Genomic DNA, 25,408 nt, shown 5'->3' with positions numbered 1-25,408 from the left:
AAAATATATTCTTCACAAAAAAACTTTGAATTAATTATTAAAAAATAATACTTTATCTTTAGTTTCACGAAACTAAGATCTTAGTATCACAAATGTGATTAAATCAATTTGATCTTTATGTAAAATTATAAAAATAATATTTAAATTTTTATAATAAGCTCATACTTTAAATTTTGTAACGTTTTGTCCAAGTTTAAAGACGGTTCCAGAGGACTCATGCCCAATAATCATTGGATTTTTTACTATAAACTCTCCAATTCTGCCATGCGTTAAGTAATGAACATCTGATCCACATATGCCAACCCATCCAATTTTTAATAACACTTCTGAAACATTCCAAAAATTTTGTTCCGATTAGTTCAAAATATAAGTTTGTTGACAAAATAAACTTTGGAAGTAGTGAAAAGTGGTAAAAATTTTTGTCAAAACCTATATTTACTTCAGCTAGCTTATCTTGATCCAAGTATCATAGGGGCATCTAATTAATCTGTGTTAATAAATAAAAATTTAGTACAACTTTAAATAAAAGTTTTTGCAAGAATGTATAATAACAATTTTTTCTTCTAATTACGATTTTGGAACTAATTTCTTGCTTCTCATGTCCTTGTATTAACAAACATTCTAAACGAAGAGCTTGCTTACTTTTTTGCATGTTAAAACATTTTTATAGTTAATTTTTACGTTATAGCTAATTTTTCTCCACACTACTATAACGACAGGTTTACCTGGTTTTTGTGACAAGATCAGAATGCTTTAATTTAGAATTAACAATCTGCAAAACTTAAGGACGTTTTGAACAATCTAAAAATGTACATAGCGTCCTTTGTTGAGGCCTTACCTACTTTTCATATATCAATGTTTAAATCGTTTGATTTTGGTTGTATTAAATTTCAAAGTTTTCTAATATCCTTCATGCATTTGAAAAATCACTGCACTTTCATTATTTTCTTTGTCATATACTATTTGTGTACTCTGGTTTTTAAATATACATCTGATCTTAAAAGTCCAAGACGTAACTATCCATAAGAAAAAAAATGGCAGCGTGAATTAATTTTAAGACGCTCTTAAGTATAGAATTTGTTTATGGAAATAGTAAGTGGAACGCTCATGGAAAACTAAAATTATTTCAATTAAAATAATAATCTTTGAAAATTATAGGTCGACAAAGTATAAGAACAATTTATTTTACTAAGAACGTGGAAAAACGTTATTGTTATAGAATCGTTTTCCATATTTATATTTGTAATTAACTATTATATAATTAAGATAAATTTCGCTTACGCGGCAAAATCAAGTAGCACGGTCGTGGTACATAAAAGTTTGAGCCAGTAATGCACGGTATCATGCTATTATGTACGACAAAACTGTCAGATTCTGATCGTCCATAACTCGTGAAGGTACGGGTGAATTACTTTCAAAGTTTTTACTACATTGCAAACACTGCTGAACGCAAACAGATTTGCTGTCTGTGCCCTACACGCTGCATTTAAATACTCGTACGCTAAAGTTACGTTGAGGAGTCACGACGTAGCAATTGATTAAGGAATTACTATTTTAAAACAACAAAAAGGGTGTGAGCTCAATAGTATGTAGGTAAGTTAATAGTGGAAATGATCGGACGTAAAGGGATGTCAGATTAATATATTCTTGGGATCCCGTAAGTTTTAACTATATGTGTATGTGTTTGTGAAAGATATAGATTGTTGTATGTACGGGTTAGATAATCTCTTTGGTTATAATGCTTAAGAATTTCATATACATGTTCTTGTAACTGTTTAAAAAGATTTTTGCTTATCTTTATACGTGTGCTTATATCATTGAGTAAGGACAACAGTCTTTCATAATACGTTTCTCTTTCAATACAAGCTGTCACATTGCCCTTATCACCTTTCGTAAACATTTCATTTCGATTGTTTTTAATAAAACTCTTTATTTTTATATTTTTCTTGTATAATTTTGTATCTGTTTCATGATTTACATTTTCCAAATTATTGCTACAAACAAATTTACTGATGTGTCCTTTTACATTTTTTTTAATAGTCTTATCTTATTTACATTTGTTCCTTTAATTTACCCAATTTTTACTACAATCACGCTATTATGTATACTAGAGGTCGAAGGTTTAAAATTTAATTTTGGTCCTAAAGCTACATTGTCTATAAAGTTATTAGGAATGGGTACTTGTGTTGAATTTTTTACTTAGTTTTCTTTATCAGTGGAGTAAACTTCTAGTTGATCTGTTTAATCTAATTTTTCAAATTCATGTTTTTATTTTTTTACAAGATTTTTGTACATTTTCTCACATTTCTCTTCAACTTATATAAAAATATTGTTATGTACCGTTTTTTTCTAACAGTGTATCACTACTCTTAATTCTTGATTCTGTAAATCCAGATTTTAAAGATTTTTTAATAATATGTAGACACTTTATTCTAAAACAAAGTAATCAACGCATAACTAAATTTTTGTATTTTAAAATCAATTTTTTACACAATAGACTACGTAAAAAAGTTTTGTCGGAATTTTAACACTTATCTCGGATATGTCATGAAGTCACATCGTCTCTTCTACAAGGTATCAGAAACCAAAGTCTGGCTGAAAATTTAATAACGGATCTCAGAGTATCTGTTCAATCCATAAGTAACTTTGATGTTTTAAGTCCGAAAAGTTTTGAGATTGTGTTGAACAAACCAAGTTGACATTGATCTGTCTTCGATTAAAAGTGAGAGTCAACATAATTCCTCATATCTTTCGCCATGATATCAATCTTATTGTATTTTTTTTGGGGGGCAAGAATTATAACACACAATACATCGTGCGACGTTTTGACAATGATAGTATTGCCCTTATCAGGCTTTATTAAATATATACAAATACACAGTTACTTAAAACAAGATTCTTCGCAGTGCACATAGTAAATTCTCAAAGTTAACTTATCTACAAACAATTAGAAATAAAACAATGTATTAAAATGATGTATCAAATAATCTTCTGATGGAAGAGTTTAACGAGTAATAGTAGGTAAGGAGTAGACTGTCTCCATCAGCAGTCAAAAGTTTAATAAGTGCTGATAAGACTGTTATACGTGTGGAACGGTTAAGCAACTTAAAAAGGTTCAAGTTATTTTAAGAACTATGTTTGTATACATAGATAAGATGTTTTGTATTCTTCTGTCGATAAATAGTATTCTACGTATCTATAATAAATAATATTTAAGATTATGAGGTGCTTTTTGCTATTGTTTTCAACGTCTAAGGTTCTAACTCTAATAAAATTAAAACTGTAATTACATTCAATAGCATACCCTCAAAAGAAACATTCTTTACGGTATTCCGAAAAATTTTACAGACCTTAAAGCTTTGGAACCAAAATTAAAGTGTCAACTTTTGACCTTTAGTATACAGAAGAGTGTAACTGTAGTAAAAAATTTTAAAACTTTTGTAAACAAATGTAAATTAGATGATGCTATTAAGAACAAATTAAGGGGTCAGGTTTGTAAATTTTTTTGTAGCAATGATTATTCAAATGTAAAACAAACAAATCAGTAAAAAATAATAAGAAAATTATTTTTAAAATAAAAAATTTCATAAAAAACAATGAAAACATAAAGCCTTCAAAAGCCGATAAGGGTAATGTGACAGTTTGCATTGAAAGAGAGACGTATAATATAACAATGTTGTTTTTACTCGATGATACAAGCACGCACATAAAGATAAGCAAAAATCTTTTCAAATAATTACAAGAACTTCTATATGAACTTTTTAAGCATTATAACCAAAGAGATTATCTAATCCGTAAGTACAACAATCTATATCTTTCACAAACACATACACAAATAGCTAAAGCTTACGGGATCCACAAATATATTGATCTAACATCCCTTTACGTCCGATCATTTCCACTATTAACTTACCTACATACTATTGAGCTCACACCCTTTTTGTTGTTTTAAAATAGTAATTCCTCAATCAATTGCTACGTCGTGGCTCTTCAACGTAAATGTAGCGTGCAGGGCACAGATAGCAAATCTGTTTGCATTCAGCAGCGTTTGTAATGTAGTTAAAATTTTGAAAGTAATTTATCCCTACCTTCACGACTAATGGACGATCAGAATCTGACAGTTTTCCTGTCCTGGAGTAGAAGGCGTGTCAAGTTGGCACTATATTATACGAAATGGAAAGCTTAATGAAACAGTTAGTGGAACTGGTTTTATTAGTTTACAAATACAATAACGAAAATTTAAACATCTAGACGAACGTTTAATAATATAATTTGCTTAAGTAAATACTGGCTACTTGCTTGTCCGTCGGTGGTCTCTCCAGAAAAGAGGATGAGCTCACAGGGCATGGTTCTATTTAAACCCTAAATTCCCTAAATTAAATCGATAATCAGGAGTGGGACCCGAGATGAGTCAAGGATTATTTTGATTAATACATTCTGGAAAAAGAGGAGCATATGCAGCCCTAGATCAGATGTTAAATTTGGTGAGGATGGAATTCTGAAGCGGTAGTTGCTGGTGAGCACGAGACTAATTGAGCATGCGTTAGTATCCATCCGTGGGTGGAGCCGATAGGTGATGGTATTTGATACCTACTGTAAGTAGATGTCACTAGACGTGATACGTTCGCCTTAAGTTTTTACTTGCCAGGTAAGTTTGTGCCTATTAATATTGGCTCGCGTTTGACGGATACATGTCTTACACAATTAGAACATAGCTATGGTTACGTTTGCATAAAATATTGTCGTTACCTATTAGTATTATATACTACAATATTAGCTTATAGCCACAATTATTTTATTCTTTATAATGCAGTAAGTGACGTACCTATGAAGCACGGTGTTTTGGGATATAACTATTATTTATGATTTTATATACTGTTTTATACATAACCTTTTCTTTTTTTTCTTTATTTACTAACTTCAACTGTATTGAAAATTAAAATTTAAAGAATTGATTTAGTAAGCTATCAAAAGTGCTTCTTCTTTCTATTGTCAGTACAATTTCTTAAAAATATTCTTACAGTAAATTTGAATGGTATTAGGTTGATGTGGTAAGAAGGCAGTAATGGTGACTTCACGATGTGATGGCAGGAGAAAAGAAAATTGGTCATGGCTGGACAATAATGCTGAAGTTACGTTTGTTTAAAGCAGACTTACAGTGATGGCAAACATCACTATGCGTATTCTAGTAGTGTACTGGATTGGGCACTCGAGCTGACATCTTGCAATGGTAGTGTCTCCATTACTTTGGAAATAATGCATGGTACATGCACAGCAATATTTCCGGGGCTTTATATTCAGGAGACAAATTTTGTATCACTGAGGAGTTGCATGACGTTCATAACCCTTTCCATTCAATGGAATTTGCTCTTAAAGACCAGCGTATGTTTTACCAGCTGTGCTGATCGCAGCTGGCTCTCGTTCACGAGCTTTGGCTTAATCCTATTTCAGGTGTTCTATGAACTTTCTTACTTCACGATGCTGAAGGCTATTGTTTGAGTTTCTAAGGTTTACCTTGAATACTAACGTTGCTTGGTGTTTAATGCCAATTTCAGAAATGAATTTGAACGTGTCCAGTAACATATTTATTACCATAACTTAAATGAGGCTATACAAGAAATTGTTTGCAAGTTCTATCCAATGCACGTATTTGCCTTACACCATATATGTAAAGAGCTGCTTTAAATGAGATGTATCTCAATACCAGCTTTTGTCGATGGTCCGTTTCCTGCTTGCATGTGTGTAGTTGGGAGAGTCGTCCCGACTTTTCGTATCTTTTTATCAATGGTTTTTACGTACCTTTCCAACAAATATGTAGCACTTAGGATTAATATTATAGTTCATGGGTCCATGAATGCAACGCTTGGTGAATTCAAAAAAAATAAGTTAGAGGTTGGTGTGCGAATGGTGGGATTAGGTAGTGGCATATATGTTATTGCGATAAAAGAAAGTTTCAAGTGATGAGTGAATGAGCTACACATATTATAATTCTCTTGCATTTACCTTATAATATACATGTGGAAATTTTCTGTCGAAAACTTACAATAGTGTTCCTTGGTACATTTATGCAAGTATGTCTTTTTTTGTTTTTTTCGTTAAAGGTGTTCTATGTACTTTTTTTTAGTGCGTGCCATTTTAGAATTTTTTTTTTTTAACTTTGTTTTTCATCAATCTCTTTATTAATTGATTTATTTATTTTCTTATTCTTTGATTTTCATACATACATATGTTTTTTTTGATAATATTTTTTTATTTGTTTATTTGTTATTGTTTGTCTTCTGTGTGCGTGTTTTCTGTGAGGGTGTAATTTTTGTGTTTTGTGTGAAGTTTCTTTGTTTGTTTTTTGATGTATGTCGTTGTTTTTTAATTTTTTTTATTTATTTAGTTATGTCACTTTTTTTTTTTTATATAAAAAGGAGAAAAGATACATAAGAATCTTTAAGATCGTCTAATTCAGGTAAATCGATGAGTTGTACTAAGGTCTGAGGGTCTTCTACAGCTTTAACAGTATTATTGGTTTGTCAGTTCTCTTACATGGTTTTCTTTGGTCCGTTCAAAGATGCACTTTGCTTGTATGTCTAGATATCTATAATTAATATAGTGATGGGCACATTGCTTGCATGATCGCATATTTAGCAATTCAGTTTCCTAGTCTTGGCAAGTGCTGAAATGAGGTAAATTGGTTAGGTTGTCCTTTCCTCCAAAATTTTTTGTTTCGAGAAAACCAGCATAAGTTATTGCGTGACCATCCAAAGCTGCTTGTTGTTGACAAAAGAGCTCGTAGACATCGGTCTACGGATGTCCTGACAGTGCACTTACTTCACGATGCAAATATCTGTAGTTCAGCCTCCTCTACACTGCCTTGTCTAATGTTATGTTTCGACTAGCCTCCTGAATAGCTTTGCGAAAATACTCTTTCTTCCATAATATGTTATTTACGACCAAGCGTATTTTGTTTTAAAAACTTAAATGGGCAGTTTTTGCTGTACGCGATGAAGTCGGGACAAAACATAATTGAGCGTCCACAGGAGCTCTTCTCCGTGGTATTTTTTTTTCCTTGGTAATTTTGTGATGGTGCGTCTTGTTTTCTCTGCGTGAACTTTCTCGCAGTAGTTGAAATTAATGTGTGTCAATATTTTGTCATTCTTTTGACGAACCAACATGCCAAAAGCGCTAGGCTAAGGCGAACTATAATCTCTGGAGTTGAGATAACTTCTTTGTGGATTGATGCCATTCCTGCAGAATCATTTTCTTTTTATTTTCTATTTTTGTTGTTGTTGTTGAAGTAAGTGTGATGAAAACATTAGTCGCAAGACTTAAGAATAATGCGAAAATTGTGCTCTGTTAAAGCTTAAATACTGCTTCTACATTTTGATCACTTAGGGGGGCATCGTGACTGGATAAGTTGATGTTATCGGTATAAGGTCATTAAATGATCTTGGTGAACGTAAGAATCGTGTACCGTATATCTCGTGCTTGCTTTTATGACTGTGACTCGTTTTCCATAGCTACATATGGATCCTATACTATAAGCAACAACTCCTATTAAATGAAAGTTCAGAACATCGTAAATTTGCTCTGTCCTTTTATCTACGGGGTTCACGTGGCTATATGGAAAGTTTTTCGGGCCTTTGAAGTAGCAGTGTAAATCGGAATTGACGTTACTGATAGGTGTATAGCTGATACTAATTTGGTCTAGCTTTGTTATTAATTACTCAAAAGCTCTTTTAAAATATACCATAGAACATATGATAAGGATAAATAGGAACAGCATTAGGCTTATCAGGAGTATTGTTCTGATTATAATAATATTCGTTTGGGTTTTTGAATAAACTTTAAAATACATTTGTTGTTGTGGTGAATACGTACAAGTATAATTTAAAATTTTCTCAGGTTCGTACACTGTAAGAATGACAGGCGGGATAACTGCACTGCTCCTTACGTATCTATTGGTCCCAGAGTCAAAGGATTTTTCTGCGTATATTATGGTGCATCTGATCTGCTTTTATAATGATATATCGAACTAATGGTGAGTGATATTTATTTTTTCCGCAGAGAACGGTTACTTTAAGTTTATTTTTTCTCAAGAAGAGTCAATAAAAGAAGTCTTATGTTCTAGTAATATAAGATGGCCTAACGTTAAATACTTGTATATTACACCAGTAGGGATCAATATTCTTAGGATTACGAAATTTTTTTGTTCCACAAGAGATCAGTTTTGTGCCACGCGGTAGTGACTGGCACAAGTGCATGTTGATTGAAAGACATTTACTTAGCTCTAATTAATTAATGAAATAGTATTCACAGTGACTATCTGCTACCACTTAAGTAATCTGCTGTAAGTATTATGCGAGCTGCGAACGTACTATTGCGGCTGTTTGTTTTTTAAAATACTGTCCATGATATGCACTTAAACAGCTTGTAATCCATAATTTGTACAAGTGAAAATAATAATTGTATTATGATTTTACTGTCCATTACATGAAATTGAAGTTGACTGTATTTATACACAGACTTAGTATTCATTGTTTCAACTGGAAATGGCATATGGTGTAGGAAAATGGTGTTTATAAAATATCTAACATACTCTAATAATTTTACTGAAAATATTAGCTTATTTTGTTGCATTAAGTTAAAAATGTTTCTATAATATTTTTTAAACTGACAAAAATTTGGTAAGTTTAAAGTACTAAGACATTTGCTTGCACCTGTGTCTTAGAGGGTGTGCTTGCACTCTTTTTAAATTCCGTAAGATTGGCTTGTAAGTTTCTTAATCACTTTCTCGCTTTGGTTTATTTCATTGTCTGTGTAATAGGTATATTTTTCACGTTTAGCAATGGTTTGTTGTTTGGTGCAATACATATGTTTGAAAATTCTTATTTTTTCAGAATAAGTTGTTGTTTTTTTAATTTTGTACGATGTCAATAATTTTTAGAATGTAGAGCAAAGGTTACCTCGTTCTTAAATTTTGATTTCTAATTCTTCTATTGTGTAAGAGAAGGTCTTATTGTGAATGTTTCTTTCCAGAAGGATGGCGTTGACATTGGTTGAAATGTTGGTAAGGTCGTAGTGAGTTTTTTTATGATGCTTTGTGTTTGATGTGAGACACTATGGACTAAAATTCGCTTATTATCCTTAAATCTTGAATGAGTTCAAAAGCAATTCCTTCGTCAAAGTTTGATGGATTGAGTTTGGTTATTACCTTGGCACTAATCAGTGTCATGATTGTAATTGTAATATTATCAAAGAATAATCCTCGTATCTGAAAACAAAATAGAGATATTGTAAGTAACAAAAGGGAAAATAATTTATACCCATTTTTTTTGTGTATTACGTAGTAATATCTAAGTGTTGTTACAGTTTTAAGTTTTTAAGATCTCGTAAGTGATCGTCGACTCGTTTGGCGTATTGATAGCACTATTTGAAAGTTGCATAGTATACTGATGGGTATATGCTTTGACCTACTGGGGTTGTAAGCACTCTTATGAAACAAGCTATTACTATCTTTTTTCGCTCCTGGAGTATTTGTGCTATTTTTGGGTAGTTGCGTTGTGCTATTTCCCCAGCTCTAAGATATAGCTGTAGTACATGGTCGTTTCTAGGGGAGTCATTTTTCGTTGATTAATCTTTACGTTATTTTGCTCAAATTATTATATCATTGATATCGATTGAATGATTGAGAAAATTTTGTTTCCGAATAAAGTTTGAAGATTTATTAATTTTGTTCTTTCATTTTAAAAAGTTTTTTAATTTGTGTTCCCGTTTTCTTAGTACTGATGGCTAAAGATGAAATTCGGGGTCTGTGTATTATACGTTATAAGTGTTTGTTGGTTTTTGAAGGTGTGGTGGACTGTATTTATACATGACGTTCTCACGAAGTTTAACCATTGTGAGTACTAAGCTTCTTTTTTTTTTTTTTGTTTTTCAAGTTTTTGTTTTAGTAAACAACATGAATGAAGTACTAACGTTTACAGAGCTTCGTTCTTCCTGTAGGTCTGGCAACCCCCTTGTTACCTGAGAAATTGTGTCTATACTTATCTCATGTTTAAAGAACTTCGTTTTTAACGTAGGTCCCATGACCCATTAATACCCCCTGGTTTGTTGTTTTAATTTCCTTTATAATTTTCTCATTTGTTTTTTTTTTTAATCTCTTGTTTTATTTTTTCCTTTACTTCTTGTTTAATTTTTTGTTTTTATTTCTTGTTTTATTTTTTTTCATATTTCATTTATATTTTTCTTCATTTTTTTGTATTTTCTTTATTTAATTTCTTTTTTCATTTTATTTATTTAGGTGTTAGAAAAAATGTAGGAGTGGCGTAAGTGGCTGCAGTATACTATTTCTTTGTGTTTTATTAGTGTTAATTCTTACGTTCCTGTTTTCCCATGTATCCAAGCACTAAGTAAGGTCCTGAATTATGATCGTTAAATTTATGACCCTGGGGGTCCTGTTAAACCATACATGATCTCCTATTTATTAATTTCGAATTATATTCTCCATCATATATCTTTTTTGTTTTGTTTATAGCCGTTATTAGTTTTTCTTAAGCGGTCTTATGCAGGATTCAGCTAAGTGACTGGATTTGTGATGTATTGTGTGTATAAGGGTAATCAACTATTTGCTTTAAGGGGCTTGCTACTAAATAGCCAGGCTATTTTTTCAAAACCTAGCTCAAACGGTGCATATTGTGTGCTTGCATGTTTGATAGTGTTGAATTTTTATATCATCCATTCTACCTATTCGTCCTACTGTTGTTCTCTTGAAAGACACATTTTAAGGTTATTAAATTTATGAGTTTTGGGGCCTTGAAGAAGTCATACGTTGTTTCATTTTCTTATTACTTTAGAACTTAATTTCTGATCGTATATCTTTTTGGCTTTTTTTTAGCCATCATCAATTTTTTTTGATCGATCTCACGCAGGGTGCTCAAAATTCAAATGATGTGTGTTGTGTTTTTCCGTGTTTATTGGTATTTAAACTCAATTTTGCCAATTCTACCCATTCTTCCAACTGTTTTTCTTTTATAATACATATTTTAAGATATTCAGTAAGAGTATGATGTAATATTTCAAAGGAATCGTTTGATCGGGGGTGGAACGCTGTTGTTTTTAATTGCTCGATTGTAAATCAACTAGCTACCCTTTTAATTAATTTACTATAAAAGTTAATGCCTTTATCTGTCCGTATGGCTGCAGGAGCTCTGTTGATACTAATGACATTCTTAATTAAAGCATCTGATATCGATGCATCAGTTTAATCTTAAAACAGTACTGCTATAGCATTTTTTGAGAATAAGCACTGCCCTCTTAGAATATACTGATTATTCTGTTAGGTTGCTGGTAACGGACCCACTATTTCCGGAGCAAGTTTGGCTAAAGATTTGGTAGGTGTGTCAGTAATAGTCAATTTTTGTTTACTTTTAACACGCACTAATTTTTTTAATTGGCATTGGAGGCATTTTTGTATGTATGATTGGACATCTTTTTTCTTATGTTTCGAAAAAATTTGTGCTTTAGTTTATTGTAAGTTCTATTTACATCTTTGTACCTTTCTATAGCGAAGTTATGCATTTTGTTAATAATGTTATCTTTTCTGTGGCGGTAGATGTTATGTTATTTCCAGACAAATTTTCATTTTAGTTTGCGTAACGTATTTTTGTTACATGAGTAATATTTTTTTAGATTCGATATTCTATCATTTGGGGGTTCTAGCAATGATGAAGTTAATAAGTGATTCATTTAGCACTCTTATTGTGTTTGTTATACTTTCTCTGTCTTGACTCCTTATGGATAAAACTATGTGAAAATTGGTGTTGTGTTTAATCAATTAAGGTGAGCCGAATGTTAGTTTTTCTAAGTGGGTTAACTTGTTTATTCTACGGATATCGCGTGATTTGTCATTAAATAGTGAACCAAGGTTTTCGGTGAAGTATACATAATTGTCTTCTTCCATATATATCTTTTATATTAAAAAAGTTATTCCATTTTTTTAGCATGATTAGGGTGGGTGGCCTTATATTATTATCATTCTGTGTATTTTTTTCTTCGTGGTCTCCTACAATAGATGCTTTATGTAAAAGTAGGAAATGGAAATGATTTTTCTCACCTTTATTAGGGTCTCGCTATTGACTTTTATTAGTCTTATGGTTCGTAAGTCTCCTTTGGTGAGCTCTTTTTTTACGGAGTAGTCTTTCTGCTCTTGCTTGGCACTCTCAAAAATGGATAAGCTACGTGTGTGGTCTTTTTTTTATTGTTGTTAAGTTTTCGTTTTCTGAGAGTTACGGATAACAGGGCTTCTTTAGAGCGAGAACTGATATTCTTACCTGCCATTTGGTGTGTTAATATACTGTATTTCTCATTTTCTTCTAATATAGTATTTGGCAGCGGCTGCTGTTCCTTGTCTGTGCAGGTAAGTAAAAATATGTGAACGTCGACTGGATTGCTAAATAAGACGTCTGCGTTAACGTTCTGAAAGCCTAGTTTATATATTATCTCAAATAAAAAATTAGTAAGTTTAAGTCGCCAGCGTGTAACTTGAGACCAAGGCTCCTAGATTTCCAGGAGTTTGCCACATGCACAGTGTGCAATCACCCTTTCTCAATAGAGCAAGCTTGAGTGGGAGAGCCCCCTTACCCAGACCTCCAACCTAAGCCCCGCTCACTTCTCACAACTTAAATATGACATCTTGTCATGTAAGAGTACAATTGACGATAGCCGCACGGGCAAAGTCTTTTGCCCCAGCCAAACTTGCCAGCTTTCGAATCTCACTGATGAACGACACGTCTTGATCATTGTTAATGTAATTCACTATTACATTATTATGGTCAGTTAGCAACACTGTTGAATACATTAATCTGTCCTCCGGGCTTTCTTCAATTTCGAACGTGAATGTAAATAAATTACTGCACGCGTAATGTGGCCACAGTAAATGTGCCGGTCTCAAGCCCAGAGAAACTACACAGAGAGCGTTCTGTAATAAACATACTCTGAGTGATCAAAAAGTTCATCCTACCTTATATCATACTACCTTGAATTAGCATGAATTTTTTTTCTATTTTTTGTCAAGTGTTTTTAGGGAACATATGAAAAAATATTGAGGATTTGCAGCATGAGCTTTTATGGCAATCCATATTTTTCGACGAGACGTATTTCCAAGAATAAATACTAGTAGCGAAGTAAGTTATTAATGATACACCAATCAAAAAAAAGTTCGTGCAATTCAGGACTGATCAATGTATTAAGCAGTGTTGCTTACCGACCATAATAATGTAATAGTGATTTACATTAACAATGATCAAGACGTGTCGTTTGGTAATTTTTAAGTACTCAATAATACTTTAATTATCATTACTCAATAAGTGTCAAATATTTTGTTTTATAATTTTACTTACCTTGTCTTGTACATAGTATTTCTAAAAATTATGTCTTAGTATTGAAACGTTATACATGAGCTTACATAATTACATAAACGTGTCATGACACTTTATGTATAACGTACGTTAAAAAAAAAGCGTACAAAAGGCAACAAACCAACAAAATATTTTTTTAATACAAAAACCTAACGTATAAAAATTGTGCAGATGGGAAAAAAAAAAAAAAAATCATCAGTGAGATTCGAAAGCTGGCAAGTTTGGCTGGGGTAACAGACTTTACCCGTGTGGCTATCGTAGATTGTACTTTTACATGACAAGATGTCATATTTAAGTTGACAGAAGCTGGCGGGGCTTAGGTTAAAGTCCTGGGTAGGGGGGCTCTCCCACTCCAGCTTGCTCTATTGAGAGAGGGTGAGTGCGCACTGCGCATGCGGGGAACTCCCAAAAATCTGAGAGCCTTGCTCGAGACCATGGGTCTTACATCAAATTGAGCCATACACGAAACCGATGATCGGTCACTTATATAAATTTTCTTTGATACAGGTAAACTCTTAATTGCTTTATGCAATATATTAGAGCTAGGCTTCCTTTGAAGAACGTACAGTAGTGGCTTCCACTTTTAGACAAGGTCCGAGATATAAAAAAGATGTGCGAATCTCTTCCAATTTCTTCTTGTAAGAGTGCCCCTCCTATAGCGTAGCCTAAAGCATCTGTTGTAAGTATAAAAGTTCTTCTAAGGTCAGGGTTGATTACAATTAAAGGAGAGCATATTTTATCTCTTAGGATTTTAAATGCTGTTTAAGTTTCTTTGTTCCACGAGAACTCCTGATCCTTATTTAGTAGCGTGTTTAGGGGTTTAGCTATTTTCGCAAAATTTTATGTAAATTTGCGGTTGTAGCCTAGTAATGCTAAGAATTCTCCAACGTTTCTTTCATTTTTTGGTCAAGCAAATTTTTTACTTGCCTTTATCTTTTTCGGGTTGGGTTTAAGTTCTTGTCCACTTATAGTGTGACCTAGATAATTTACTTCTTGTTTTGAAAATTCGCATTTTTCTTGCTGTAAGTCTAAATTTGCTTCTCTTAGTTGCTGCAATAATTGATAGATAATTTCACAGTGTTCATCGAATTCTTAAAAGTTAATACATATATCGTCAAAGACAGAAACTGCTCTTTCAATGTTTGAAATTCAGGCAACTATGAGTGCTAAGAATATAGGTGTACTTGTTTTTAACCCAAAAACGCATCTTTTGAAGTGAAAAAACCCTAGGTCACACGTAAAGGCAGTTATACGCCTGTCTTGTTTTCCTAGTTTTATTTAATGATAACGATCTTTCAACTCAAAGATTGTAAAATATTTAGATGCACCGATTTTTTCAAGAATATTTGCTATGTTTGTTACTGGATAATTCTAGTTGGGTATTACGTCATTAAATTTTCTAAAGTCTATTACGACTCTGTATCTTTGTTATCCGTCGGGTCCCAGATTTTTTGACACGGAGAAAACTTTTGCCACGTAAGTGCTCACGAAAGGCTGAATAATTTTTTTCTCAAACATTTTTTCGACTTGTCTGTTTATTTCTTTCTGTAAGACGAGAGATTACTAGAAAGGCTTAATTTTAATGGGTGTACTATTGTTGGAATGTTTAACTCCATGACATCCGTAGCAGGTGAGCTTTCACCTTCGAGGTAAAATCCTTTGGCATAGTCTACTGTTATCTTTTTTATGGTTGTAAGTTTCTTACGCTCAATGTGTTTGAGATATAATAAAATTAAGATCGTTTGTTTATAGGGTATTACGTTCAAATGTACTTACGTATTTTAGATTTTTTTACTTTAAATATGTGGAGTGTATTTTCTTTTATTTGTTATTTAAGGTTTTTGATGCAATTGTTGGCACGTTCTTTTACTTGTTTGATTTAAAGTCTCTTTTTTCTTGCAATATTTGAAGTCCTTATTTGAACCTAGTGTTAAAATATTTTTGACACTTTTGTTTGTGTCACAAGGCTTCCCGTATAAATTGTCGTCATGATTTTCAGCTTTGGTGCTTTACCAATTATCAGGAGTTTTGCAATATTTTCTTATGGCGTTTGGATTTCTGTGATTTTTAAATACGAATACCTTATAACTGTTGAGTTTGAAGTTTTGGATTTTTGTATTGTGGTTGTTTATGTTCTGATTTTTCAGATTTTAAATTTTGAAGATTGCTACATAAGTTTTCATATCTTTACCTTGGATATCGGTGTTTGTATAACAATTTTTAATTTTTTGATTTTATATTTGTAAGTTTGTGATCTTAGCTTCTATTTCATAATATTGAATTTTGACGTTTGGAGTATTACTTTTTATTTTATGATTTTGGGTTTCAACTTTTGGAATATCATTTTTTATTCCATGATTTCAGATCTTGGAGATTTTTGATAGTTCGGGATTTTTGTTTCTTGACTACAAGTGAGTTCAGATTGTGCAGTTCTCAGAGATTCTGAGTAAGACACGCCCCGTTTTAAGGACTGTGTGTATAATGGTGTAGTAAAATGGTTTGGACAACGTTCAGTTGTGGATGGTGTAGAGTTGTACATAGGCGTAGCTTGGTGTGTGCTTGATTGGCTAGTATTATAAAAATACCAACAAATACCTGCTGTGTGTCCTCATCTTTCATCAATTTTTCATTTTTCTGGAGTTTGGATAAAGTTTATTTGTGACTTTATAAAATAGTTAAAATTCTTATAGTTTCTTGTAAATGTTCAGGTTCATAACACGCAAAGTCTCTTTTAATTTCCATAGCTTAATTTGTGGCAGTTTTGAGGTTGTTTGTGTGGCGCAATCGTGCCTCCATTACCCAGTGTATTCCTCTAATTAAATATTACGCTTTGTCCTGTTCTAGTTGTGTTTCAAATTTCTGATGTATTCGACTATTACCATATTTTGCTGAAATAGTCTTTTATAATTTTATCACAGACTGTATGAAACTTAACAATAAATGTAATTGAAATCTATTGTTTAAGCCTTATGTTGATGATTCGACAAAATTTTTAAAACGTGTTATGATTCTAACCATGCTTTAACTTTTTAATAATCATGACGATAAAATTTAATTTACGTACAAAACAGAAAGTTACTCTGTAACAAATTTTTTAGGTATAACTTTAATAAGACGAAAAGATAAAATACTTTTTGATAAGTATAAAAAGCTCACTTCTAGCAATGAAGCAATTTATTTTTACTCTGATCATCCAGGAAAGACTAAAATAAACATTGTACACAACTTGATGTATAGAGCGGTAGTATTATCAGAACCTGTATTTTACAGAAAAAATACTAAAATTATTAATAATATTCTATGTGAAAACGACTATCCACCACCTTTTATTAATACACATATAAACAAAGTTTTTTTTTCTATAAGATAATAAAATAATCTTAAAGCTTGACATCGGAATCCAGTCAATACTGATGCACATAGTAAGCAAGCGAGTTTTTTATTCGTACCTTTTTATAAGAAATCATTTTACAAAACAAAATCTTTAAAAAAAAAGTTTCATATAAAACTGGCTTTATTAGCAACTAATGATTCTCGCAAAAAGACTTCAGAAAAAGATTAAGTAAGGACGATGGACAAGTGTGGTGTTGTGTATGGCTTTAAGTGTCAAAATTGCAAAGCCACGTGCATTGGTTAAGCCAAGAGACAGTTAAGTACACATATTAATGAACATAAGAAAGGCTATGATTTAAATTCAGTGGTTTCAGTGCATGCTTCTAAATTAAATCATAATTATGAATTGAATAGAGTTAAAATTTTGGACGTTGAAAACACTAGAAAAAAACGCCTGATGTCTCAAACGTTTTTTAATATGAATACGAATACTATTAATCGACAGGGGGATACGGAACATCTAAACCACGTAAACTAACATACATTTTACAATAAATCCAACGATTTATGACTTGTTCTACTACTTTTACATATATCACTTACACTTATCAGCTCTCATTGTATTTTTTAATGGAGATGGGAGCAATCTTCTAACTGCCTAATATTACTTGTTAAACTTTTCCGACATCAGGTAATTTGCTACATCATTCTGTTGCATTGTTTTATTTATAGTTGTAATTAAGTTGTGCTGTGTAATTGACTCCATGCAATGCAAAAAATTTTGTTCTTACTAATTGTGTATTTACTTATTTTTAATAAAGCCTGATGAGGGCAACACTTCAGTTGTTGAAAGGTCGCACGACATGTAGTATGTATTAATTCTTGTCCCAAAAGATCAAGTACAATAAGCCTTCTAATTTTATTATCCAGGGATACGTGGATCTGATATAATTATTTCTGATTTTCATCAATGTTTTGTCTCATATGGCTGAAATTTTCTAACTGACAAGTTACCCAAGAGTTAATAAGCTAGTGTTTTTATGTATGAATGCAAGGCGTCGTTAGTAGCAGACAATAACACACAAAGAGAGAAAGACTGAAATCGACTATAGAAATCAGAGCTCGACAAAGCTTTGTTTGCTTTTTATGCATATTGTCGATTGCGTAGTATATGATGTGTGCGCGTATGCAATGCATACACGTATGTGTTTAACTTACGTATCGAAGCATGCATATATGTGTGGATGAGTACTAGTGACATTCACAGCCTCTACTATACTGGTTATACTGTCTACATGTGCACATGTGCGTATATATTAAATATAAAAATAGACTAGTTGATGTTGTTAAGCGATGACTTTTATAGATGAGTTAATTAAGAAACTGCTAATCCTATAGTAATTAAGATAAAGAAAATAAAAAAAAGTGCATCAATTTGCACGACATTTAAGTCAGTTGACTCCATTGCTTGTCAAGAGTAGATTTGTTGCTCAGTTTTTCCGAGTGTACCGCTTAAACTTTTTATTATAAATAGCTCACCGCCGCTCATCAAGGATAATCATAATTTCTCATTAATGTTGTTTTAACTGCAATTTAAAACTAAAACATAACTAACTAACAAAAAAAATCAATGCATTGTCACTAACACCGAATAATAATATAAGAAAGAACCTAATAAAACTCAAAGAAGTGGTGCCAAAAGGCTGTGCAATGAAAGATCTAATTGATACTATTAACAGCCAGAGCTCAAAGAGGGGAAGTGGCAAAAAAAGTAACTTTACGCTTATTTACATCTTGCAAACACAACATTCTTTTTCTTTATTCAAATAAATAAACGAATAGCTAGAAATATGACCTAATTTATTAAAAAAGTTTTGCATTCATGGCAGATTAATACAGACAGCCAATATTAATAAGATTCCTAAAGAAAAAAAATTTCACACGCCCAAAAATAGATACATTAGAATGTGTAAAAACGTAACCTCTCAATTCAATTAACGAATAAAATTATTTTTGATGAACCGTCATAAAACAAAGAGGAGAGAATTCTGTAAAAGATAAATTATGTCTAGTTTAGAGTTTGATAATGCAGCGTGCATATAACCTCCTCATATTGAAAAATACACTATATTTTAAAAAAGAAGCAAAATAGGACAAAGATATTAATTATTATAGATTTTCTTATCAAAATAGTACATAGTGACGCATGAATAAGGTGATAAGTGATGTAAGAAGAAAACCTTGAAGTATAGTGTTTTAAGTATTTCTCTATTAAATCATAGTAAGAATTTCATTACAATGATAAAACATTTGCAGAATTACTACTATTATGTATAACATACAGTTCTTTTTTTGCCCAAACGTAACCTGAAAAACCATTAGGAAAATGCCAAATAGCTAACAGGGTGATACATAAATAAACAAAAAAATCAATTAGTATACGTGCGCACGTTTGTGGAAATGTAATTAGCAATTTTATTTCAATGAGTTTTATATCAACACATTTGACTTGATTCTGTACTATCATAGCTACAGTCTTAAAACTGTATCCTTCCTGCAATACGTATCAGTAAACACATTTATAAACTTTTTAAGCTTCTAACCTCTCAACATTTTATTTATAAAATCAGTACCTAAAACAAACAATTTATTACCCGAATGGATATTTGCATTACATAAATCTCATGATGTTCATTCAACTAGTTCAGAGGTTTTTTTTGAAATCATAGACGCCTTATCTAATATGATCAAATCTAAATCTCTAAAATTTTGTTTTCGATTCAAGTTTCAAGAAAAAACATTCTGTAATGCTCAAATTAAATGGTTAACAAAATGTTTTGTGACTGGTCATTTTTTTAAGAAATACACTTAATAGTATACTTGTGCAGGCCATAGATAAAACCTTTTTCCACGAGAAATAGAATAATAGATTAACGTTTTACATGAAAATGCATTTTCTATACCTCCTGGGCCATTAATTAAAAAATCTAAATTAGTTTAATTACATACAATTTTGATAATTGTGATTTTATAATTATTTTATCTATTGTACATTAAATAAAGCATTCGAATTCAAAAAACTACTTTTTATAGTACTGTCCTATTTTATATCTATTTTTGATGGTGTAGATAAATAGAAATTTTTACGTGATATGTCTCCTAATTGTAGAATTTCGTTTATATGTAAGAGTGTGTTCAGTGCAAAGTTCCGTAAGTAAAGGGTGAATTTCGTAGATTCATTCTACAAACAAACAAATTAAATTCTCGCAATAATGTGCGGAAAATAGGTGCTTTCCGCAGACTCATTGCAAAAAAACTTGTACGCAACTCGTGCAGGACGATTTCCCGCACAAGTCGTGATTGACTCGCACGAGTGGCTGGAGTTGACGGGAACGAGTGCCAGTTGAGCACACGAGTGCGTAGCCCGAAATCGTCTTTTCTGCACTTGTTACCTAAATAACTATTTTATTGGTCAGGAACCAGCCGTTGACCTTAAAGCCCTATTTGCTTTTACTTATGGTACACTCTTCTTTTTAATCGTTGACTTGTCATTGTAGTGTTAAGGTCTCACCAAATAATATGTGTGCAGTAGTGTTAGCGTGTTGTACGCTAGCTGGCATTGACCTACTGTTTAAGTTTATATACTATGTAATACAATTGTAACGTATCTAATTCATCTTTTAATCTCACGTCCTTGTAGAGGTCTTGTCATACGTTATCTATCTGAATATTCCTTGACATTCAATTTATTCATCAAGGTAGGCGTTATGTGTCAACTCATTAGGATATTGAATCATGAACGCTAAATCTTTTTTAGTTATTGAAATATTTTTTAATTTAGAAAGTTAATTAAATCAAAAACAAAGATATATCTTATCTCATAACTAAATAAATTTGGTAAAGCTGGAAAAATTTGATTTTACAAATAGTATGAACTGTAAAGTTTCAGATTCACATTTGTAATGCTTATACAATTTATAGTATTACTTCTATGATCGTTGGTTAGCCGCTCCTTGCGCGCACGCAGTGGAAAGATCTTACAAGGTTGACCGCAATGATGATCCTAATCCTCTACGAGAGCACTTGTGGTGATAACAATAATTAGGCTTCTACATTTATCGTCAGAACCGAAGTTGAGAGTCCTTTTTTACTGGTTTATTCTTGATTCACTTTTTTGGTAAGTCTACAGTGGTCTGATTTGCTCAAGCTTTTCTTTTCTTTCTCTTGTCTTGCATTTGCTTAAAATGCATGCCTTGAACGTGTAACACAATCACCAAACAAAATCTCACATCTACTTAAGAGACTCAACAGAACTTGTTCTTCAACTATATAGTTACTTCGGAGCTCTTGATGAAAAAGTAAAATGCTAATATTATTATGCGTGAGCAGTTTTAGTACTCTTGCACTTAAGGAGGACGTGTCAGATTGGGGAGCCGAATGATCAATCAGAGCTTAACTAAACTTTTCTTGATTTACACAAGCACAGTCGTCGTGCAATAATAACGCAGTGGGTAATGGTTCTAACAACTGACCTCTCGGATCTTACATTGAGTACAAATTTTTTTCGAGATAGTGTATGATGTTTTTATACACATACGCAGTAAAAAATGTTACAATTGTTGATTATTTAAATTCTTAGACGTACCACTATGAATTAAAGTTGTTAAATAAGCGCTTCATAAGATTATTGGAGGTGGCACGCGTAGTTCAAGTTTTGCGATAGTAGCTTATTTAAAAAAAAAAAAGTTATATGTCACGCAATTGCAGAAGCAGGTGTACCCCTCGATGGTTCCACATCGCTAGGCATTTGCTTTTTATATTTTAATAACGAAATTCTTTGTTTAAAAGTATTTAAATATAACGTATGTGACATGGGATATCATAGTTGTTCAATTCTTTTATTTATCAAACTTTAAAATTCCAACAGAAAAAATCAAGTATTTAACTAGTATTTAAAAATGAAGGGGTTAAAACATGAAGTGTGCAGGGAGGCAAAGCCTCGTAAGTACACATTCATATTTGTCTCAAAAAGAAAACAAAACTTTACGTGTTGTTATAAAGCATCTTTAAAAATCTTGTGTTTCTTTCATTTATATAGTTTTTAAATAACTTTAAAGCTATTTTTCACTCAAACGTTAAACTTTGCTTGAATTTCATTCTTTCACAATTTCTCCATTTCTAATAAAGACGTTGCTTACAAAGTAACCAGGGAAAAAGTTCAAAGAAGCGAGAACAGCACAAATATGAGCCACTAAACTGGCAACTTTTCTTGTCATGGGGATGTACTCAGATACATGCTCTTATGCGGACTTGATATCCTCTTTCGAAATGCTTTTGTGAAATATCACGAAAAAGTGATACTAGAGGTCCCAGACCTGGACGCTATCTTAGAGGAAGACGAGGTTAAAGAGGCTTCTGTCAAGACTTTTAGACTAGATAGCCAGGAGCCTGAAGTAGCTCTCTTGAAACCAAATATCAGAGAACAGAGGCTAGCGTTGATAACAGTAGACGAAGCAACTGCTAGATAAGCAGATAATGAAAGCAGGTTGAGAGTCAGCTTCTTAAGCTGCCAAATTTGACAAAGAATCAAAGTAAGAAGATGTTACCAATGCCTGGGATGTGGACATGTCTCAGGCAGCTGTAAAGAAGAACATAGGTCCAAGCTTTGCATCCAGTGTGGAAGCTGCAACCACCGGAAAAAAGAGTGTTCAGACTCATCACGGTGTTTTCTCTGCCCAACGACGGACAACAAGCATGAAGCCGGTGGTGAGAGCTGCTCGCTGTTTAAAAAGCGCTAGAAAAGGCCAGAGAAAAGGCTTAAGCAGGACGCAAATAAGGCGGAAAGGCCTTGATTAAAAAGGTGGACTAGTGTGGACCCACGCTGCTATAAGTACTTGTACCTGTTAGCAAGAGAAAGCATCAAGCTTATAGTGATAATTACTAAGATAGCAGCCTACTATGGAGCGCTAGATAGGGTGCTGGTCCTCAGGAACCCCGAGTCCTTTTCAGGACTCAAGAAGATTGGCATCTCTAGCAAATGGTAGCGAGCTTGCTCGTTAATGCTGTGAGACACGATGGTCTTCCTGGTGGCTCCACTCTGAAGAAATGTTAACACGGTTCTGGGGTGAAACTAAAGTCACGCGGCATAGGGTGAAGGGGTTTTAGTAGGTATGGGTGGTCTTATTAAAAAAATCCACCAAATCTCACCCCACTGCTGTCCCTGTGGTGTGCCTTATTGCATTTTTCCCTTCCTCCACAATATAAATAAAAAAAAAAAAAGCTACTACTACTAGTCAGGGTTGTACATTGTAGCATACTATCAGCCACGAAATTAAAAAATGTTGAAACAAAATAGTACAAACAAAAGAAATCAATTGGCTTTAGGCACTGTTAAATGGAAAACAGACAATATTAAAATATAAGAAACAATTGTTTTGCTTATTTTTTACCATTAAACGTATACTTATATTTTCTGAGACAACATCTTAGTTCTACAAAGTAAACAATTATAACAGGCAGTAAAGGTAATACAAGTTTAATCAATCATATATATATTTATATTTTGAAGAAAAAAAATTTTCAATCTTCGAACCAAGTTGTAAAATAGCAAATAAAGCTGACCACTGTATCATACAAGTACCCTGCTACAAGGTAATGCAGAGTGTACCGACAGTGTTTAATGAATAAAGGTTGAATTTAAATGATATGAACGTAATCAGCTATAAAGTATCAGAAAATAGTCTAGCATTTACCTTTACTTTAAAGTCACTACCAAATTTCTGTTACTAATCTATAAATAACTCAACTTAGTTTTCGCTGGCTGCCGTTATAAGAGTTGCAGCAAAAAATCAACTTTTTATAATCATTCTAATAAAACTTTGCTGCTTATAGTGCTCAACAGAACATGACTGCTGTTACTTTCAAAATAACTTGTGAGTAAACATAAGATTTTATTCAGAAATATACAAAACTAGAAAGAATAACCATCCAAGTAGTTTTATCAGTAATATGAATAATTGATTGGAGATAATGTAGTAAGACAATAACCATGTTTTGAGACACGTTTAGAGCATTGGGTGAATGATTTGCAAGATATACATTGATGGTTTGTACTACTATATTTAACTTGCGGTAGTATAACAAATTAACAAAATATTTGACTACTACACTGTAACAAAATATAGGAAACTAAAATTACAATGCATTTACTTATTTCATCATTGTTTTCATATTTCAGGTTTCATAACAATTAATTACCTCGTGTAGGGTCAAGATTGTCAAAAGGCTGGAACGCTACAAGTAAAATTTAATAATCTATGGAGGGTTAGTATGAAGTATTGTATTTTTCTTGCTCTTTAATAACAATAATTAAGAACTATTTAATACACTGACAACTAATAATTAACAACTACTTAATACCATGATCAGATGTATGTATCGCAGCAAATTTTGTGACAGGTGGGACTCAGTGCATGATATGAGTCCTACGGAAGGATCATATCCAGCTTAACATGCTTAAAGCTTTTATCATTTACAGAAATTCTTTTTCCAGGATTCAGAGCTATAAACCTACACTTTTTTTGTTTGTACCTAATATGTATTTGTACGATGATAAATAAATTTATGATGCTCTTGTAGAGGTTATGGTGGAATTACTGAACATCTCACAGTGGCTTCCTCATAGACTGGCTAACTTTCGTAAAACTCGAGCTTACATGTACTCACTGCAGTGCCTTAGATGAAGAGCTACATTGAAGTTGAGGACCTGTTGCTGCTTTTTAAAGGCTATTGAGATGGTACACATCGTTAAACATTTTTTTAACTAAATGACGAGCCATACCGAATGATAAGTTTTAATGTGCTTATATTTTTTTCAACACCTACGTAAACAAAACTTAATGCCAGTATGATTAATTTTACCGTGTACTGGAATACGGATCATCATCACATCAATTATTTTGTAGCTTTCGATAAGACTATTATGTACAGAAAAGGTTGTCAGACGTTTAAATTTTGAATGTAATTCGAAAGAAGATGAACATTTGTTAAAAAACCTTGTTTACTTCCATCATAGGTAGAAAATCTAGAAAAATTATATGTACTTATCTATGGAATCTGTGACTATTTAACAGATTTTCATTGATTGTTATAAATTTACAAGTACAAAATAAATTTTGCGTTACATAAAGTTATATGGAACATATTTACTGTCTATGAAACGATATTAATCTCAATTTAAATACAAAAACACTCTTGATTTTTTAACTCTGAAAGAATTCCACATAAAAAAAAAATCATTATTCGATACAATAGGAGCACACAACTAAACAAAAATATTATAATTTTGTAAGAATCAAAGAAATTTTATTAAAAAATTTATGCAACATTTTTTTTACTTTGTTTTCGATTCTTAACTATTTTTATTATATCTATTGGTGGTTCAAAAACATCATTTAATTAGTTTAATAAAACAAACTCACGTGCTTGCAAGGTACCATTGAGAGTTTTTTTTGTCATTTTATTTTGTTCATTGGTTTTATGGTCCATGCCGTAGTGTTAAGACTGTCAGAATAAATCTTTAAAGAAATTGGTAAGGTTTCGTATCCATATTATTATTTATTTCACTAATGTAAGTCCCACACTAGGTTACTTTACGAGAATCCTTTAAA

General features: G+C 32.2%; 1 protein-coding gene across 1 annotated transcript in view; it reads right to left on the bottom strand.

The window, feature by feature from the left end:
* The window catches only part of LOC106644035 (sorbitol dehydrogenase), a 185,068-nt gene extending 180,721 nt beyond the window's left edge, over positions 1-4,347 (bottom strand). Inside the window, exons 1-3 of the mRNA XM_089598079.1 lie at positions 4,289-4,347; positions 4,106-4,131; positions 166-323 (exon numbers count right to left, since the gene is read on the bottom strand). Coding sequence (XP_089454205.1) covers positions 166-323; positions 4,106-4,131; positions 4,289-4,347 — 243 coding nt within the window. The remainder of the gene's footprint in view (positions 1-165; positions 324-4,105; positions 4,132-4,288) is intronic.
* Positions 4,348-25,408: the final 21,061 nt, after the last annotated feature.

The sequence above is a fragment of the Copidosoma floridanum genome, unplaced genomic scaffold, assembly GCF_036245765.1.
Source record: "Copidosoma floridanum isolate Cflo_tuat_1 unplaced genomic scaffold, Cflo_Japanese_pri ptg000005l, whole genome shotgun sequence".
NCBI lineage: Eukaryota > Metazoa > Arthropoda > Insecta > Hymenoptera > Encyrtidae > Copidosoma > Copidosoma floridanum.
This window is presented reverse-complemented; position numbering and strand designations above follow the sequence as displayed.